Source organism: Pecten maximus, chromosome 1, assembly GCF_902652985.1.
Source record: "Pecten maximus chromosome 1, xPecMax1.1, whole genome shotgun sequence".
NCBI lineage: Eukaryota > Metazoa > Mollusca > Bivalvia > Pectinida > Pectinidae > Pecten > Pecten maximus.
In genome coordinates, this window is record NC_047015.1 from 34,002,531 (window position 1) to 34,024,333 (window position 21,803).

The 21,803-nt window shown below is 36.0% G+C and overlaps 1 protein-coding gene across 5 annotated transcripts; it reads right to left on the reverse strand.

The window, feature by feature from the left end:
- Positions 1-57: 57 nt before the first annotated feature.
- LOC117331221 (cytochrome P450 4V2-like) lies at positions 58-17,600 on the reverse strand. 5 transcript variants are annotated; one of them, XR_004533447.1, is made up of 15 exons: positions 16,981-17,599; positions 15,309-15,522; positions 13,173-13,285; positions 10,308-10,393; positions 9,925-10,115; positions 9,143-9,212; positions 8,802-8,928; positions 7,229-7,441; positions 6,601-6,703; positions 5,796-5,863; positions 4,866-4,932; positions 3,270-3,449; positions 2,303-2,485; positions 1,491-1,521; positions 58-974 (listed from the first exon to the last, which is right to left on the reverse strand). XR_004533447.1 is itself a non-coding variant. In XM_033889830.1 (15 exons), exons 2-14 carry the CDS (start codon positions 15,487-15,489, stop codon positions 2,325-2,327), a joined length of 1,560 nt encoding a protein of 519 aa, XP_033745721.1. In that variant the 5' UTR covers positions 15,490-15,522; positions 16,981-17,599; the 3' UTR covers positions 58-1,521; positions 2,303-2,324. The 5 variants fall into 5 exon arrangements, 4 of the variants coding, with proteins under 4 accessions (XP_033745721.1, XP_033745728.1, XP_033745739.1 ...); XM_033889830.1 differs by adding an exon at positions 7,837-7,864 and having other exon boundaries at positions 58-1,521; positions 8,830-8,928; XM_033889837.1 differs by lacking the exon at positions 13,173-13,285 and adding an exon at positions 12,434-12,546 and having other exon boundaries at positions 58-1,521; positions 16,981-17,600.
- Between the last annotated feature and the right edge of the window lie 4,203 nt (positions 17,601-21,803).

Consider the following 21,803-nt stretch of genomic DNA (forward strand, 5'->3'; position numbering starts at 1 on the left):
TAACAAAAAGCAAACTACCACACTTGATGACGAAGAAAACACACCAAAAACCCCCACAAAAGCACATATTATATATTTATTTATTAGATGATTCAATTAATACTTAATCAACAACAATCCTATATGTATATTGTAATATTTAATTTTGATTATCAAGGAATAAATCTTAAATAGCTAACGGATGACTATAATTAAAGGGCAAGCTTGGTGACCACATGATTGATTTTAATAAATGATTAAATGATTGTGATGAATTACAAAAGTTATAATTAAAGGGCAAGCTTGGTGACCACATTATTGATTTTAATAAATGATTTAATGATTGTGATGAATTACAAAAGTCTGATGATAAAATGATGTTCAACAACACATGAGTAACACAGGGACTTGACCTTGATCCTGAACCACAGCTTATTGGGGTTAGGATATTTTGTCTCTTTGATGAAACACCTTTAAAAAGCTAAATAGTACAAAAGAATAAATATGAACCGGTCTCTTGTCATTGGCTAGAACGTTTGGCATGGTTCCAATTAAAAATACAATGTGAACTAGACCATTACCAAGTCCCTGTGATAAGTGATCTCAAATTAAATCATACATGGATTTTAGAAAGCGTAAGTAAAATTAACAACTTTAAAAGATGATATTATAATTTGGTTATACAGTTTGTCATGGTTTCCAATCAAATATAAAATATGAACCAAGTTATTCTCAAGTCCCTGTGATAAACTATCTTAAATCATGTTGTGGATTTTAAAGCCAAAGTGAACATCTCTATATCAATAAGATCAGCTAGCCAATTTTATTTTGGTTATACAGTCTCTTTGTTTCCAATATTATCATTAGTTATACAGGTTATAAATACCAATACAAGACTAAAATGACATTGGCCTCTTTGTTTATGCCGACAAACCTGTTTGTCTGTATACCCGTAGATGTCAATACAGGCCTTGGAATTCTTTGTCAAGGCTCGTCTGAAAACAACACAAAATAACCAGGTCAAACCTTATTTTATAAACGAACAACTCTGGTCCATCCGATAAACAAACACGGCACATATGTGATACTGCACTGATGTCATTGGAGGCTAAAAGTTAACAGCTCGCCCAATTCCTTCAGCTCCACCTAATACTGGCCATATCATGACCTGCTTCTGGGGAAATCCTGGAATCACCTGGTAATCTATATCACCATAATAATGCAATAGGTCCATCATGGAAAACAATACTAACAGAGATGAAATCATAGTAAAATATCTTTCATCTCTTATTAAAGACACATCCTAATTCCAGATATAACTTCATTCTGCTTACAATATTACTACAAGCATAAATTATATACAAAGTTTGGTTCACAAAGATATTGTTGAGGTCAGGTTTGAAGTGTCTATTGGTGGAAGAACACAACAGATCAATCACTTTTGAACATGATTCTGACAAGTCCTGGTCAGTCTTCATGGAAAGTAACACAGAGATATTGAAAGTACATACCCTTAAAATCCTGAAAATAAACTGGCTTCAACTGTAAATGTAAAAAAATTGTTTTGTTATATAATTTGTTGGTATAGATCCTATTTTTTTGAATGAAACAATGAAACAAAGCTGGTTAATTGAATTTTTTTATAGGGATTTCTCGACTTACTTTTGATACACAAGTCTATTATCAAGATTCTAGGGTATGTAAGCAAATTAATAAATATATCAACATTTTTAATGTTTACAGATACAAAAATCATTTGGCACTGAAAAAAAAAAAAAAAAAAAAAAAGGATATTTGTAATTGAAGTCAGACAAAATCTTATATCTGTGATGAGAAAAAAATATACACAGTATATAATTTGTCCTCTCTTTAAGGTTTCACACTTTAAGCTTACGGCAAATATTTCTCACCACAAAATATATCAAGTCCTTCACATCCAAATTCTCCCAGCTTTAATTCTTGGTAAGGTAAACATCATGTGGTATGATAACTATGTAACAGTATTCCATAGTTATAGAATCTAAGTATGAGTGTTTTGAGTAAAACATTTGTGAGAATTAAAACTGCAATTCAGTTCCTTGTAGGCAAAGGTAGGGTAGTGTTTTTAGAATCAGATGGTTTTACCAGAAGTTGATTAGAAGCAAAAAAGGATTTATTTTTCATATAAATTATGAAACAGGCCATAATTGTCTCTAATAAGTTTAATTCCATTATGTTTTTTTTCAAAAGTTTATAGTATTTTTTATTCAAATACAAAAAATATAACACACAAATTACCAACAATTTGAAATTAATTTTGCCAATTTCCAGATAAAACTAAGACCTTATATTTGTTTAGTATGATCCTATTTCCGGCTCTTCAGCTTGATGTCCACACCGAATTCTGGTCGCAGGATGAGTTCTCCAACTGGACTGAGGTCCTCCCTCTTCTGTGCAGCAATGATGTCAAAATTTCTCAGAATAGATGACAACATCACCTTCTCCTCCATCAGGGCAAATCTTTGACCTGGAAAGATGTCCTCATTTAAGTACTCAACAGCGCATGCCAGATACAAATATTGGGGAGAAAATATGTACATTCAAGCTGATTAAGGACTGCAATTTTGTAGATTTTGATTGTGCAGATATTCTGAAAATACATTGGTGATCCTCTCAATGAATGGATAGAGCTTCTAATGAAAGCTGTCTACTGTAAAATCATGATCTTAATAAAGTCACTGGTTCATTAATTGAATTGACCAATCAGAGTTCACTTTGTTAGATTACTGATAAAGGTGATGGCCCTGATCAGTCTTGGTATCAACTCCGCCGTAGCCGGTCCCATGCCCGCGTTGAGAAAGGAGGAGGGGAGCACATACTGACAACACCTAACAGTCACCCCGGACTAATGTTCTAACCTAGAGTCGCGAGTAGAGGTTGTAACCTAAATCGAGACTTTAAACCAGCAACAACAACATCAACATCATCAGTCTTGGTATCAATGAGTACAGTCTAGTGAATAGATAACCCTGCCAATAGTCAGGTAAATATAAATACAGATTCTGACCGATACAGTTGCGGGGCCCAGCAGAGAATGGTAAATAAAACAGGTAGATACTGACCAATACAATTGCAGGGCCCAGCAGAGAATGGTAAATACAGTTGAAGGGAACAGCACAGAATATGGTTAATACAGAAATGGTAAAATATACAAGTACTGATCAAAATACAGTTGTGGGGCCCAGGACACAATGGTAAATGCAGTTGTGGTGCCCTACGGATAATGATGATTAAAACATGTAGATACTGACCAATACAGTTGCGGGGCCCAGCAGAGAATGGGATATAGCTGAAAGGATGGCGACTTGAATGATATGGTAAGAAACGATCAGGATCAAACTTGTGAGGATCAGGGAAGTAGCGTTCATCCAAGTGGAGGGCCACAGGTACTATTACAGCTGTGGTGCCTTTCTTCAGAGTGTACTGATTTCCTGTAAGTGAAACAAGAGCTTTGTACCGTCTTAATCTATTTCATTCATGTTGTATGTCAAAGAAATATATCTGTATTTACAATTTGGCATTATAGCCCCTCTCTTTCTTAAACAGACCTTATAGATCTTATAGAGTGTCATATTGACATTAAAGCCCCTCTCCCACTTATACAGACCTTATAGATCTTATAGAGTGTCATATTGACATTGTAGCCCCTCTCCCTCTTATACAGACCTTATAGATCTTATAGAGTGTCATATTGACATTATAGCCCCTCTCCCTCTTATACAGACAATATAGATCTTATAGAGTGTCATATTGACATTATAGCCCCTCTCCCTCTTATACAGACAATATAGATCTTATAGAGTGTCATATTGACATTATAGCCCCTCTCCCTCTTATACAGACAATATAGATCTTATAGAGTGTCATATTGACATTATAGCCCCTCTCCCTCTTATACAGACCTTATAGATCTTATAGAGTGTCATATTGACATTGTAGCCCCTCTCCCACTTATACAGACCTTATAGATCTTGTAGAGTGTCATATTGACATTAAAGCCCCTCTCCCACTTATACAGACCTTATAGATCTTATAGAGTGTCATATTGACATTGTAGCCCCTCTCCCTCTTATTCAGACCTTATAGAGCTTATAGAGGGTCATATTGACATTATAGCCTCTCTCCCACTTATACAGACCTTATAGATCTTGTATAGTGTCATATTGACATTGTAGCCCCTCTCCCTCTTATACAGACCTTATAGATCTTGTAAAGTGTCATATTGACATTGTAGCCCCTCTCCCACTTATACAGACCTTATAGATCTTATAGAGTGTCATATTGACATTATAGCCCCTCTCCCACTTATACAGACCTTATAGATCTTGTAAAGTGTCATATTGACATTATAGCCCCTCTCCCACTTATACAGACCTTATAGATCTTATAGAGTGTCATATTGACATTGTAGCCCCTCTCCCACTTATACAGACCTTATAGATCTTATAGGGTGTCATATTGACATTGTAGCCCCTCTCCCACTTATACAGACCATATAGATCTTATAGAGTGTCATGTGTCATATTGACATTGTAGCCCCTCTCCCACTTATACAGACCTTATAGATCTTATAGAGTGTCATATTGACATTGTATAGCCCCTCTCCCACTTATACAGACCTTATAGATCTTGTAGAGTACAATAAATCTGACAAACAAGATCCTTTTCAAAGATAAAAAATAAAGTAATAAAGTATAAACCATGGTGTGAATTCATGTTCATATGGATACAAAGCATGTAAAGAAGTAAAATACTATAGTTTGACTTTTACGGCTTTTCGGTATTCTTGTACTGGTATAAGTGTGTGTATATTGGATTTATGTAATTTCATCGATCTGTTTTCTTACCTATGGTGACATCCTCAGTTACACTCCTACCAAAGAAAGGAACGGATGGGTAAAGTCGTAGACCTTCCTATCACAAACAGAAACATAGAAACAGATTAAACAGATAATTTCCTTATTGCTATCACATAGAAATACAACATGTTACAGACTTAAAAGACTACTAGCAATAAGGTTCCTGTTACAGGACATTTAGGTCAGTCACCAAGGGCATAGCTGCCATGTAAGCACATAAGCCAGGGCTTGCACATCATTTTCCTAAGTGTATTAAGATTGAGAAAATTTTAACATTCAATGTTTGTTCTTAATACTTTAATTACATTATTCATCAGATTATTAAGCTTTAGGTAAATGTATGTGTTTTATATACATTGAATTTTGTAAAATTTCTTTTAGAATGATGTTGTGTCACCGTGAAAATTCTTCTGGGTAAAAATTATGGATAACCCTTCATCAAATAGAGCGATAGAGTAGTTCACTACCTATAAAGGGGGGTAATTAGGGATATGGACTATAATCAGAGACCTATATATTAATGCTGTACCACCTTGTAGCTTTTACCTGACCTTAATAGCTGGTAGTTTACCTGTGGTATATTGTCATATTATTAAAACCATGCATTAAAATGTAAATTTTCAAAATTGTAACCAAATAATTCTAATTATTTAATTTATTGATTTTGCTTGATAGCTGCGGATCCCCACCCCCCACCCCCCGGCAACATTGTCATGCCCCTGTGAGATAAAAAAAACCAATCAGAATCCTAGTTTTTGATCACTGCTACATGTAGTCATGGCATGGGGTTCACTGAACACAGATTCATGGTCTTCAACAAGAAAATTTAAAAAGTATATCATAGCATTCTTTTTTAAATAAAATGAATTTAATTACAATATACAGTAAAATTGTAAAATAAAATAACTTGGTGCCTACTTTAATTGTACATTCCAAGTACTTCATTTCCTTGATGTCCTTCATGGTGGCAGGTCTGTCACTGTCTCCTGAAAACATGGTAACCAGGTAAGTACAGTCACACCATTACATGGTTCATACAGAGCTGCACATTCCTTCACATTTAAAACAAACACATACCAATCATTTTGTTAATAAAGCAATACCTGTTCGTTGTGATTTAGGCCATTTGTGTTTCAAAAACCTACTGAATCTACCAACTAAATTTGACATTCTAACAGTCAAGTCGATCACATAAAAAGACCTTTGAATTCGGGCATTCCTTCGATGATGCTATTGTGTAGCATCCCGAGCATCATATCAGCAGGCTTTACAGGAGTTGCCAGTAATTTTAGCCTGATTTAGGGAGATATTCAGGTGGACATAAACTTGTGATGTCAGATAATTGTGTGGTGATATTGTACACACAACAAACATTGATGAGAGAGGCCTTTATACCCACCAAAGACTTGTGATGTTAGATAATTGTGTGTGGTGATATTGTACACACAACAAACATTGATGAGAGAGGCTTTTATACCCACCAAAGACTTGTGATGTCAGATAATTGTGTGGTGATATTGTACACCCAACAACCATTGATGAGAGAGGCCTTTATACCCACCAAAGACTTGTAATGTCAGATAATTGTGTGTGGTGATATTGTACACCCAACAACCATTGATGAGAGAGGCCTTTATACCCACCAAAGACTTGTAATGTCAGATAATTGTGTGGTGATATTGTACACCAAATAGCCATTGATAAGGGTAGCCATTATACCCACCGAAGATCTGCTCCATCTCCTCATGTAAGCGGTCTTGTACCTCTGGACTCTCTCCTATCAGGTGGGTACACCAGGTAATAGCTGCAGCAGTGGTGTCATGACCCTAGGTATAGCCAATACGATAATGATATTTTCTCTAGATAGTCACTATTATACTTATTAGTACATTTTAATCATGCAATTAGTTTAAGCCTACTCTTAGATAACAATATGGCCAGAACTATGTCTACACACACTGCCTTCATTTGTCACCCAATAAACTTAACAAATTACTGTAACTCTATATGCAAAAAATTGGTCTAAAACCAGATTGCTGTGAAGTGTCAGGTGCTGTTTCTCAGGAGAAACCATGCAACATATCCTTTTGTCTAAATTTATTGTGGTATTTAGTGGGTATGTATTTATAAATAGAACATTGAAATATCAGTGTCATATTGATTTCTGAAATTACACATGGCTAATTTCAAGATCTGGTGAGACTTTTTGTTTCATACAACAAACTGATCATTAAAATCAAGCTACAATTGTATTTTAAATACATCATCATCTGCACCCATTTACTCCAACATTTTGTCAATTAAAACAAATTTGACTCCAACATACTTTGATTAGTCAGTGGGAGTCTCACCTCAAACATGAATGTGTCCACTTCCTCACGAATGTCCTCAAAGGAAAGGTGGTGGCCATCAGCCGAGGCACACAGCAGCATGTCTAGGAAGGCTAGGCGCTTACCCTTCTCCAGGTAGACTGTTTCATCATCTCCTCGACCCTTCATCATTTCTTCCATGGTCGTCTGTTCTGATCTTTTCTGCCTGAATTCTTCACTACGTTCTATGATCACCTAAAACAGATTTAACATGCTTTTAACAGTTCTTAACTTTTTTTTTTATCATTTGTGTATTTGTTTAGTGTGGAGGGTTTAGTACGTTTGACATGAAGGAGTGGAAGGTTCTGTACCTTTGATGTGAAGGAGTGGAGGGTTTAGTACCTTTGATGTGAAGGAATGGAGGGTTTTGTACCTTTGATGTGAAGGAGTGGAGGGTTTAGTACCTTTGATGTGAAGGAATGGAGGGTTTAGTACCTTTGATGTGAAGGAGTGGAGGGTTTTGTACCTTTGATGTGAAGTTGTGGAAGGTTCTGTACCTTTGATGTGAAGGAATGGAGGGTTTAGTACGTTTGATGTGAAGGAGTGGAGGGTTTTGTACCTTTGATGTGAAGGAGTGGAGGGTTTTGTACCTTTGATGTGAAGTTGTGGAGGGTTTTGTATGTTTGACATGAAGGAGCGGAGGGTTTCGTACCTTTGACATGAAGGAGTGGAGGGTTTTGTACGTTTGACATGAAGAAGCGGAGGGTTTCGTACCTTTGACAAGAAGGAGCGGAGGGTTTCGTACCTTTGACATGAAGGAGTGGAAGGTTTAGTACCTTTGACATGAAGGAGTGGAGAGTTTTGTACCTTTGACATGAAGGAGCGGAGGGTTTCGTACCTTTGACATGAAGGAGTGGAGGGTTTTGTACGTTTGACAAGAAGGAATAGAGGGTTTTGTACCTTCGACGTGAAGGAGTGGAGGGTTAAGTACCTTTGACATGAAGGAGTGGAAGGTTTAGTACCTTTGATGTGAAGGAGTGGAGGGTTTAGTACCTTTGACATGAAGGAGTGGAAGGTTTAGTACCTTTGACATGAAGGAGTGGAAGGTTTAGTACCTTTGATGTGAAGGAGTGGAGGGTTTAGTACCTTTGACATGAAGGAATGGAGGGTTTAGTACCTTTGACATGAAGGAATGGAGGGTTTAGTACCTTTGACATGAAGGAATGGAGGGTTTAGTACCTTTGACATGAAGGAGTGGAGGGTTTAGTACCTTTGACATGAAGGAGTGGAGAGGTTTAGTACGTTTGACATGAAGGAATGGAGGGTTTAGTACCTTTGACATGAAGGAGTGGAGGGTTTTGTACCTTTGATGTGAAGGAGTGGAGGGTTTAGTACGTTTGATGTGAAGGAATGGAGGGTTTTGTACCTTTGACGTGAAGGAGTGGAGGGTTTAGTACCTTTGATGTGAAGGAGTGGAGGGTTTAGTACGTTTGACTGAAGGAGTGGAGAGTTTTGTACGTTTGATGTGAAGGAGCGGAGGCCTGGGTTTTGTACCTTTGACGTGAAGGAGAGGAGGTTTTGTACCTTTGACGTGAAGGAGTGGAGAGTTGTGTACCTTTGACGTGAAGGAGTGGAGGGTTTTGAGACATTGATCATGCTCTCTGCCAGGCCCAAGTAGATTGAAAAGAAAGTTTGGCCAGTACCATGGACGACGCATTCGAAGTAGTACCAGAACTGTTATCCTGCAAATAAAATCTTAATGAATACAATACACAAAAGTTTTAATAGCAAACGACAAACTTTGTGATTTATTCTTTCTGATATTCTATAAGTTTTTTGCTCTCTGTAAAGGCAGTCTTGGATCATCAAAATGAAAGGTCACAATGATATACATAAAATGTACTCCTCTTACAAAGAGAATTTGTCCAATACAGAAGTTATCTCAAATAAGCTTACTTGTTGATAGCTCGTACGTAATCAGAGTCGCTGTTCCCCTGAGCATTTACATGTCTTCCCATAGCAGTCTCTGCAAAGATATATACAAAGCATTCAGATCACCAGTGCTTCAGACTAATTATTAGAACTAAACACTGTTTACTGTAATAATCCTTTTTAGCAGGTCTTTTTGGCAATGTTTACTCAAAATAAGGAAATTAAATTGACATAAATTGAAATTCAGCAACCTGGGAGTATAAGAATATCTTATTTTCATACTGATATGTCCTGTAAAAAGGAAAACAAATATCATACACTGTTTTCCAGTTAAAAGATACCTAATTTGACCTTGACCTTTGACCCAATGACCTTCAGCTTTAGTTAGATGACTAAAGTTTGACCATGACAAAATTATTTATTATTCACAATGTAAAAAAAAAGAAAAGCAGTTAAAAAATATATAATTGAACATTGACCTTTCACTTAATGACCTTGACCCAATAGGTAAGTTTACCTCTTGTAAAAAGAATCTGACCAACTTGGTTTCATATTGTTATAAAAATTGATTATCAGTAAGAAATACACAAATGATGTCCAAAATGGGGTAAAGTGTAAATACGGGTCAGGTCCACCCAGCTCTGGAACAAACATGCTAAGCATCCCTATACACGACAGGCATGTAAATTTGGTATGTGTAATTACTCATGTTAGGGGTAGAGCATAGACCCCACCTCAACTCTGTTACTTAAGATGAAGATTTGTTTGGTAACTGAGAAGGAGTAGTGGTACCTGAGAAAGCTTACCACAGATGATATCTAGAGCACACAGAGTGATGTAGGGGAAGACATCAAATGGTCCTTTATCAGCCACCTTCTGTAGTTTCCTCACCATTATACTTGACTGATCATTGAACACACCAATGAAATCATGAAGAATCTTGAAATGGAAGGTGGGAGTTAACATCTTCCTTCTGGTTCTCCACTTGTCCCCAGTACTGTGGGTAGGTACCAAACCATGCAGGATAACTCATTACAATGTGGTAAAAACAGGTATCCCAACAATGAGAATTATCATGTATTTGCTACATCATCCTGATTCACTTTGTAACATCAACATCAGAACTGATTCACATGTTATTTACAATACTGTAGATTATATAAATATGAGGAGCTGAAAATCTTACTACCTTGTTAGAAGCCCTGTGCCAAGCCAAGGATGGAGAAATCTGTATTCATCTGCCTTGTCCATGTGTTTGCTGCTGTTCAGGAGCACCTGCACAGGGACAGTAGGTACTATCAATAGTTAATTTTAATTTACCAACTTTTCTGTGTTTCCAAAGAAATAAACCATTCTACATTAATGAAATGATTTTATCATCGTGGAATCCTGAATATTCACCAGCTTTTCTTTGCAATTCACAAAGATTTAAAACAATCCACCTAATCCAACAAGAAGTACTGTATTTTTTTTTTTTTTTTTAATTCACAAATAAGTCCCCCCTCTCCTGTGACAAATATGGTGGTAAATAAGGAGAGGGGGCTAATATGTGTAAGTCTTCAGTTTTTGATGTATTGTCTAAATACTACAGGTGGATTAGTAGTGAGTTTGGGAGAAGGAGGTTATTTGTCTATATAAACAATACATGCACATGTTTCTTGTATAATTTATTGTTCAACAGATAATCAAAAACAAAATAAATACAATCCAAACAAATACAGGCTTTTCAAAAATATAAATAGCATACAATTTTATTCATTAAACCATTTCTTTGACTAATACACAATTTTTCATGCATAAATGGTACATGTTTACACATCAGACTAATTCTAGTGATACTTGATAGTATAGAAGAAATTAATTTTCTCAAATTTTCAAGACAATACATTGTGTAATATTCAAATGCAGTTCAAAATCATGTCATATTTGATGAAATGTACATAATTCTTTTTCCCATAATGATACCATATGATTCATCAGCCAAACCAATATACATTTATGATTATACAGACTTTCCCATGGAGGTCAAACAGAAATATATATCACTTTATCATCTTTAACTTTGTATAATGTTTGGTCTTTTGAGAGAGATATCTGTAATAATCTATCAGGAAGAGAGTTTAAAAGGGGCATCGAAGAAAAAAGTGAATGATGCAAAAACCCCATATAACCCGTTAAACAAAGAATCAGCAATATTATGCAACAGGACAGGACAAATGCAAACGACCAGACCTGGACTTGAACCCAGGACCTCTGAATTTTAGATAGACTCACTAACCATTTGAGCTACCTGGCCATCAGGGCTTAGCCCAGTCCAGTTATGTAGGATTAAAGATAAACCCCACAGCATCCCAAAAGAAAAATGATATGGTGCAGACATGCAGTGTTAGTGGGGTATCATATGTAAGACCTATATTCATTGCAATATCCCAATCTCCCAATCATTAAGTGACATTTCACTAAATCAAATTCTAATAGGTTGTAATTATATAACCTATACATTTATTTACCCACATTTGACTTAACCCTCAATTTAATATAGGTATATGATGTAGAACTGGTATCCAATCAATTCCTGTGTAATAGAGCATTATGATTTAAAAATGAAAAGAAATCCTCCAAAAGTAGAGTATCCAACAAAAGTATAAAAATGTACCTATAGAATTGTCCTGAACAGTATGCCCTTGAGTCGACCTCTGCAAACAAGTTATGACTTAGAATTGACCAGATCCAACCAAATGTATATGACAAAATATTGATTTGGCCCCTCCAACTGAATAGATGTGTATCGGGAAAGGGAAAAATGCAATGATCAGATCGGTGTGGCATGGTATTTTGAAGCATGGTGAAATGAACCGGGGTCAAAATACCATAATGGTAAAGTGAACTGGGGTTTATTTCTGCGGGAAATTCCTGCAAGCCTGAGATAGTAATTAAGGTGACCTTACTCTTCAATTTTAAACAAAATAATCATTCAGTGATACAGATGAGTCTAAAACAGGCCAATTCCCCAAGCAAAATAGTGTTATTTACCCAAAATGAAAAAGGGCATCGTAGGAAACCCGCAAGACTCTGCTCTTGTTGTTTAATAACTCAAATGACGAGAGCAGTGCTTCATATAATTTCCGCAATCTTTGCATGCACAGCTGGCTGCTAGAAAACTATGCATAGAATAACCATGTCATTATGTGCATTCTTCAGATCTAAGTTCTTTAATTACTACATGATAGATTTTGAAAGTATCAAGTATAGTACATATCAAGCTAAGGTATTGTACAAGGTACATTCCTTGTTTCAGATTTGTCAGATTGTTACCTCCACCAAGTCTGCCCTGAAGACACAAACACATGGTTGGCAGCACAGCAAGAGTCTAAATAACCCTGTACCAGCATATTCAACACAAAACCCAACCAGCTGGTTATAGAAATCTACCAATAAAAACATATTGTTACTGTTAGAAATTCACCAACATTTTAAAATTTCAGGCTTCTTGTGCAAGGTAGAGGTTGTTAATTAGTGCTTTAAGCAGCTTAAGTATGCCTGGTTATAAAACTGAGGATATATGCCATTCTCTATGAAATAGTTGTTTATTACAGGGTTGCAAAAATGCCTTTTTCAATTTAAAGCAAAGACTCGAAAATTTCTTCCTAAAAGCATATCATGATCAATTTCTTGAGGCATAGTTAAGTCTTATAGCCTTTACCCAGCTGTTTCAGTGATATCTTGCTATATCTCAGGTCAAGGTAAACAAAATCAGGAACTTGAGATTTCGGTTTTATTTTCATTTTTTATTTTTATATAACATGAAATGATCATCATTTTTTCTGTAGATTTATATTTACTGATTTTGTCTCACAGCAGTAAGAAATCAAAGAAACAGATGGTCCAGCTATAATTAATTAGTAAGCTTTGAAAAGAAGCGAACACATAATTACAGCACACAACAAAAGCATTACAACACAAAACTACAGCAACACAATATAATTACACTGCATTGCAGTTGCAAAGCTTTGCATTCTAGCAACATATACATTGGCAACGGACACATGTTTACCTCAATGAACTCGGCCCTAAACACAGCTATGATTTGTTTATTTCCAAGCAATATCCTGAATATTCCCTCTTTTTCAAAGTCAAGACTAAAGGCAAGCAGTTGGGCATAAAATTCTGTAGGAAAACATATATCATTTTATAACAATATCAACACCTCTTTCTAACAGACATTAAATTTTATACATGTATAAATGTTCCTCAAATGTTTAAAATACACCAAATTAATGCTGCAATAACTTCGAACCATAGTTAAGATAAATTTTCTTTACTGTCAGGTCCTAAAACTAATATGTTGTCTTGATAAAGATTTACAGTTTCAGTGTGACATGTGTACAGTCAACACCAGCTGTGTCATCTGCTGATACCATCAATATTATCTCACCACTGTGATCTAATCATCGTGAAACACTGTGAGGACACGTTTCAAAATAACAATGTAAAATAACAATGTGTCTTAAGTACAGATATGATGTTTAATTCTGATTAAACATAAATAGGAAAGTTTCATTGATTTGCATTAACAGGGATGTATAATTATCTACATGTAGCTATGCTCAGGCAAAGGGGAGGTAACTTTTTTTTGTCACCTTACCTTATACCTAAAGCGTCATTCTCAAGCGCCTTTTTATAGCGTTAAATTAGCACATGAAAGTGTATACCTTTCAAACATTCGATTGACCAATGATGCAGATATGATATTGAGGCTATGTTAATGAGAAAAATCTTGAGAAAATCAATGGCGGTAAGATGAGGTCCAAAATTGAAATCTGTAAATCCATGTATTTTTCTTTAAACGCCGATTACATGTCAAAAAATCTCTTATTTAGTTTAACACATGTTCTATCTATACATACATGTCACAAAAAATGTATGACTATTCCGCTTTGTGTTCGAAATGACCATATGTAAAAAATGAGATGAGGTCTGTTACAACTATGGTAAGCCACGTACAGACCATGTTGACATTATCTACTTTCACTTTCATGCAGGTTTGGTTTTAGCATTTGAAAATGCATAACACTTCAATTTTGTCAATGTACAACTTAATTAAGTTATTAATTTAAAAGATAGTAATGGTACTGCACCAAATGAAACATTTTCATGATAGAATTTATCTATATAGCATATATAATCCACTAACTTAATATAGTTGAATTATCGTAAGCGATCGTTCCGACATGATTGTGACTAATATTGTGCAAGTTTGTTACTGTGAAATTGAAACTAGTGAAAGTAAAATCGGGACTGATATAGACTTGGCATGTTCCTAAGCATCTCAATGATTATTTCCAAGTGTTGTTAAGAATACATTTTCATGTGATTTCAATATATTTGACAGTCGTCTTAATTCTAACAATGTCAAAGATACGATCACAGACACAGGCCCTGGTTATAATTTGGTGCTTTTCATAAAGATATTTAAATGTTACTTCTTATTTTTCTAGTTTGCATGTTTTAGACAGGTGTGTGTATTTTCTTTGGCGAAGAAAGCTAAATTGTAGATAATTGCAAAGGGAGATAATTTGCTTGTTTTTCTTTTAAATTGTGGCATCTTTGCGTAGAGATAAAAAAATTTGTTTATGTTTTAGACGCCAAATTTGCTTTCATATGATAAAATACATATAGTTTTATATTGTGGTTTATGTTAATATTGCCGAAATCACTTTGAAATTATTTTTTTTTCATACTGACGAATTTTTTGAAAAATGGTTGACAAAGCTGACAAGAATTACCAAATTTCCGAAATTAAAAAAAATTGTTAAAAATCCAAAAATCCACACATCTTCATTCTGTTTTTTTTATTGGCATGCCTAAGAGATGCTTTATGCATAAACATACAGCTTGCAAGTATATTGATAAAAAATAAAAATGCCTGAGCATAGCTACTACATGTACATCCCTAGTATAATTCATATATATTTCATAAAATATAACCAAGAAATGTGACGTCATAGCTATTTTAAACCAGTCCTTATAATCATATATATGTCTCTGTTATAATCAAGATTTTTGTTAAAAACGAAATCGATCTTTATGGTTTAATCCCCCCTCACTGCAGTAAAGGAGTGATCGATATTTATTGTGTAGCAACACAGGTATTCTCCGATAAAAACGTCATTCATAATTTGATACTTGCTCTTTGCATCAGGGCTGAGCTGATGGGCATTTCCAAGCACGGGTATAGCCGGTGGTCCGGGGATTGTGTAGAAAGTTGAATGTGTCTTCTTCTTCCGTAGATACCAGAATACACTAACCACCATCACCACCAGTGTGGCTACGACCACTAACACGGCCGCCATCTTGTCCAGTGTCAACATCTAGTCGGATCACGTGATTGTGTCACATGATTTCTTAAAAAAACGCAACAGCATCTCATACCAGTAATAATCTAGTATCATGCCCAATTTTATTCCCAACCATCATAGTTTTCCTCACACATCGATATTATTTTTTTGTCTGATGTGGTGTTTCATTTAAAGAACATATATTTATAGCTGGACATATAAAAAGAGATGACATCTGCAGTAATAATAATTATTAGTATACAATTTATAAGTATGTTACTTCATAAGACACTGTATTGTAGTAAGTGTAGTGTAGTGCAATTAAATGTGGATAAATCCGACTATTTTGTGATATTTTATTGAATTATCAGAATTTTGTATTGCATTTTGTTTTACATTTTTATAAGGAATATCTTTGTAATGCTATACATACCTGTAGATTCTACTTGTACGTCTCTGGTCACATTTAAATTATTATTTAAACTCTTTATCACAAGGGAAAACAACACAAACACAAAGGGACATTTACTATTTGATGATGTTTATTTTTCTATGTCTAGAGTGAATAGTAAACCCTTTATAATATTAGAATTAATTAATTTGTAAACATATCAACAGGGTGGGTTATAAATCCCTGATATAAATAAAAGGCCCAGAGCGCTTATCATTCACATATATATTTTAGCAATAACAGAAGAACTACATGTATTCTAATCAATATCAGTTTTAAGATAACGCTACATGAATTTGTGAATATATTGCTTGAAACTTAAAATATATAAAAAAAATGTATATGAAAAAAATAAACAACATTTAGTACCATGTGAGCTAAAATTACACTTGTATAAGCAGGAACAATTAAGTGCATACATTGTATGTCTATATTAATTGTGTCCCTGGTTTTTATGGATTTCTCTTGTATCAGATTTCATGACCATCAGTGACGTATTTAGCCTGTTCAGAATGATATTTGCAACTATTTTGCTCCAATTTTTTTATGGGAGTTTATAGCTATGGCACTTCTGAAAAAATTTAGTTAAATTCTGTCTACACAAATACTTCTACACCATTTATCCTAATTTCATTAAACTTAATTCATTGATGTGATCATTAAACGTCATTGATGTGATTACAAGACAAAAAAGGTCTGTTATAACGCTTACCTTATTTGTTTGGGTACATTTATTTATAGAAAAGTCTTGGCATATAATTATATTTGATCATTTTTTAAACTTCAAAATCTGAACATGTGCAACTCCCCATGAAATTATAAGAATTTCATTGGCAAGTATGTGAAATGTTACAATTTTCTTTTTAAGCAAACTGAATGTTTTCCAAGCCATTTAAAATGATTTTTAAAAGCAAATTATAAAAAAATAATAAGAAGAATCATGAGAGAAAATTGTTTTTATCATATACTCATTATCATTCTAAATGAATCATTATTTGGAAATCTATCTATATATAAAAATTTTTTCTTAATTCCCAAAGTTATCCATAATTATTCTTATAGTGTATACATACAATTAAACACCATATATAGATGACTGGTCCTCTTGATAGATTGATGAAAATATGTCCTAAGATTAAAAACTGATCAGGTATTTCCCGAATACTGCCGTTGGAGTGTGGCCTTGCATGTTGACCTGCTGCGACACATCGAGGATATTGACACTTGACATCAGCGATCTCTACCAACAGGCATCTTGTCACTTTGTTGGTCAGGAAGGAAGCAATGTAATGTGTATCATAGGATTGACAATTACCAGGTATAAGCTCTGATTGACACCCACAACTATTTGTCATATCAAAGTTAAAACACAAAAATGTTTAAAATCTTACTCGGTTTCTGTAAACAAGAGGCCCATGGGGCCTGTATCGCTCACCTGGTTGGATTTGACCAAATGTCAAAATAGTATTCATGTTCAATTCGTTTTATTTGTCAACCTCAAACATTGCTTTATATGCTTAAAGTATGGGGATCCCAACTGCTTTAAAGAAATAATGAAGTCCAGACTCTCTAAATTCACAACATGCATTCATAACTCTATGACTAGTAGCGATTTAAAGGAATTACCTTTATTTCCCCTATGGAGCCCCACAACTTTGGCAAAAGTCATCATTAAATGCAAAATCTGTTTCGCTTTCCACAAGGCTGTTTCTGACCAAATTGGATTCAAATCCATTCATAACTTAATGACTAGTAGCAATTTTAACTAATTACCTCTATTTCCCCTATTGGAGCCTGCTCCTTTGGCCCCTCAGGGTCAGAGTCGTCATTTATGCAATATCTGTTCCCCTTCCCCCAAGGATGTTTTTGACCAAATTAAGTTCAAATCCAAAAATAACTTAATGACAAGTAGCGATTTAAAGGAATTACCTCTATTTCCCCTATTGGGCCCCGCCCCTTTGGCCCCTTGGGGGTCAGAGTCACCATTTATGCATTATCTGTGCCCCTTCCCCCAAGGATGTTTCCGACTAAATTGGGTTTAAATTAATTCATAACTTTATGACTAGTAGCTATTTAAACGAATTACCTCTATTTCCCCTATTTGGCCCGCCCCTTCGGGTCAAATTCACCATTTATGCAAAATCTGTTCCCCTTCCCCAAAGGATATTTCTTATCAAATTGGGTTCAAATCCATTCATAACTTTATCACTAGTAGCGATTTAAAGGAATTACCTCTATTTCCCCTATTGGGCCCCGCCCCTTTGGCCCCTCTGGGGTCAGAGTCACCATTTATGCATTATCTGTTCCCCTTCCCCCAAGGATGTTCCTGACTAAATTGGGTTCAAATCCATTTATAACTTTATGACTAGTAGGGATTTAAAGGAATTACCTCTATTTCCCCTATTGGGCCCCGCCCCATTGGCCCCTCAGGGGTCAGAGTCACCATTTATGCAAAATCTGTTCCTCTTCCAACATGGATGTTCCTGGCTAAATTGGGTTGAAATCCATTTATAACTTTATGACTAGTAGGGATTTAAAGGAATTACCTCTATTTCCCCTATTGGGCCCCGCCCCTTTGGCCCCTTTGGGGGCAGAGTCACCATTTATGCAAAATCTGATCCCCTTCTGCCAAGGATGTTTCTGGTCAAATTTGGTCAAAATCCAATAAGAACTTTTTGACTAGTAGCGATTTGAAGCAAATGTTGACGGACGACGGACGAACGCTGCGCTATGACATAAGCTCACCGGACCTTCGGTCCAGGTGAGCTAAAAATGAATATAACCAAAAGCATCAAATGTCTAATTTTTTCTTTTTTTTTAAGCTGAGGTATCTTTTCCAAGTAAAATAATCACCTAATATACAGTTCAAACTTCGCTAGAGAAAACATAAGAAAACCTGTCTCCTGCTGTTATAACAGGTTTGCCTACATGACTAAAGTTTTGGTGTTCGCAGTGAAGTCTTACATATTATTAACCACTCCTAAGCACACATCACCTTAAAAAAAAGAATTCCCATATATACCTTCTCTCCACTTGTAGAATATGTCATGACAAAATTCGAAGGTCGTTTATCTTGAGGATGATGACAGGAATCAACTTCTTTGATCATTTTGACATAAACAAGAGGCTCAAAGGGCCTGTATTGCTCACTTGGATACGACAGTAAATATTGGGAAACACTACTTTTAAAGATTCTTTAATTTGTTATAGTTCTCCATATTGCCCCACCCAAACATTTGTACAAAATTGGTTCCCCTTCACACAAGGATGCTTCAGACGAAATATGGACCAAATCCTTTCATTCCAACAGAGGAAGAGGGATTTTAAAAAATGTGCTATATTTTCCTTAACGGGCCACAAACCTAAGGCTCCTGGGGACCAAGACCTACCATTTATACAAAATCAGTTCCCCTTCACCATAGTATAAAGCATAGTCCACTTACTCGTTCATGACTAGTAGAGATTTTTAAGAAAAGTTTAAAGATGGATTGCATTCAATGTACAGACAATGGCCACCATGCCATGCCATAGGCCCAAAAGGGCCAGGTGAGTTAATAAAAGAAGTGGCAAGGCTGCATCACAGTCAAACTGATTGAGTTAGGTTTAAGTGTAGAACATTTGAGAAACAGCATAAAGCCTAGTGATTGGCAAGATTTTTAATCGTTTTTTTGTTTTGTTTGAAATGGCCAACAAGCTTTCGACTTTTCACACCATATTCTAAGAATACTAGAAATTCATAGCATATATACCAATACCAAGGATCCCACATTGTCTTATTTGAAAACACATTTTTTTCCTGTGTATGTGCTTATCCATCCAATTTTCCAGATTTTTTCAGTCATTGTTGCATAAATGAACACAACGGGAGGCCGTCCTTAAATGACCCTAGCTGTTAAAAGGACATTGAACAAGATAAACCAAACTAAACCCCTATATATACAAGAGGCCCATGGGGCCTGTATCGCTCACCTGGTTGTATTTGACCAAATGTCAAAATAATGTTCATGTTCAATTCCTTTTGTTTGTTAACCTCAAACAATGCTATTTATGGTTATAGCGTGGGGATCCCAACTGCTTTAAAGAAATAATGAAGTTCAGACTCTCTGAGTTTACAACATGCATTTATAACTTTATGACTAGTAGTGATTTAAAGGAATTACCTCTATTTCCCATATGGGGCCCAACCCCTTTTGCCCCTCGGGGGTCAAAGTCACCATTTATGCAAAATCTGTTCCCCTTCCCCCAAGAATGTTTCTGACCAAATTGGGTTCAAATCCATTCATAACTTTATGACTAGTAGCGATTTAAAGGAATTACCTCTATTTCCCATATGGGGCCATGCCCCCCTTTGGCCCCTTGGGGGTCAGAGTCACCATTTATGCAAAATCTGTTCCCCTTCCCCAAATGATGTTTTTAACCAAATTGGGTTCAAATCCTTTCATAACTTTATGACTATTAGCGATTTAAAGATATATCCTCTGTTTCCCCATTAGGCCTCGCCTCTTTGGTCCTTTGGGAGTCAGTCATCATTTATGCAAAATCTGTTCCCCTTCACATAAGAATGTTTCTGACCAAATTGGGTTCAAATCCATTCATAACTTTATGACTAGTAGCGATTTGAAGGAATTACCTCTATTTCCCCATTAGGCCCCGCCCCTTTGGCCCTTTAGGGGTCAGAGTCACCATTTATGCAAAATCTGTTCCCCTTCCCCAAAGGATGTTTCTTACTAAATTGTGTTAAAATCCATTCATAACTTTATGACAAGTAGCGATTTGAAGGAATTACCTCAATTTCGACTATTGGGCCCTGCCCCTCAGGCCCCTTGGGGGTCAGAGTCACCATTTATGCAAAATCTGTTCCCCTTCCCCCAAGAATGTTTCTGACCAAATTGGATTCAAATCCATTCATAACTTTATGACTAGTAGTGATTTAAAGGAATTACCTCAATTTCCCCTATTCGGCCCCGCCCCTCAGGCCCTTTGGGGGTCAGAGTCACCATTTATGCAAAATCTGATCCCCTTCCCCCAAGAATGTTTCTGACCAAATTGGATTCAAATCCATTCATAACTTTATGACTAGTAGTGATTTAAAGGAATAACCTCAATTTCCCCTATTCGGCCCCGCCCCTCAGGCCCCTTGGGGGTCAGAGTCACCATTTATGCAAAATCTGTTCCCTTTCCCCCAAGAATGTTTCTGACCAAATTGGGTTCAAATCCATTCATAACTTTATGACTAGTAGCGATTTGAAGAAATTACCTCTATTTCCCCATTAGGCCCCGCCCCTTTGGCCCCTTGGGGGTCAGAGTCACCATTTATGCAAAATCTGTTCCCCTTCACATAAGAATGTTTCTGACCAAATTGGGTTCAAATCCATTCATAACTTTATGACAAGTAGCGATTTTAAGGAATTGCCTCAATTTCCCCTATTGGGCCCCGCCCCTCAGGCCCCTTGGGGGTCAGAGTCACCATTTATGCAAAATCTGTTCCCCTTCCCCCAAGAATGTTTCTGACCAAATTGGGTTCAAATCCATTCATAACTTTATGACAAGTAGCGATTTTAAGGAATTGCCTCAATTTCCCCTATTGGGCCCCGCCCCTCAGGCCCCTTAGGGGTCAGAGTAACCATTTATGCAAAATCTGTTCCCCCTTCCCCCAAGAATGTTTCTGACCAAATTGGGTTCAAATCCATTCATAACTTTATGACTAGTAGCGATTTAAAGGAATTACCTCTATTTCCCATATGGGGCCATGCCCCCCTTTGGCCCCTTGGGGGTCAGAGTCACCATTTATGCAAAATCTGTTCCCCTTCCCCAAATGATGTTTTTAACCAAATTGGGTTCAAATCCTTTCATAACTTTATGACTATTAGCGATTTAAAGATATATCCTCTGTTTC

Bases quoted from the DNA above. Each gene is read 5' to 3' on its own strand.
- LOC117331221 (XM_033889837.1), bottom strand. From the start codon at position 15,489: ATGTTGACACTGGACAAGATGGCGGCCGTGTTAGTGGTCGTAGCCACA. The intron at 9,213-9,924 runs GTAAGCTTTCTC...ATATCTTTGCAG, and splicing joins TGCTCTAGATATCATCTGTG to AGACTGCTATGGGAAGACAT. The intron at 7,442-8,801 runs GTACACAACTCT...AATCTGTTTTAG, and splicing joins TCCACTCCTTCACGTCAAAG to GTGATCATAGAACGTAGTGA.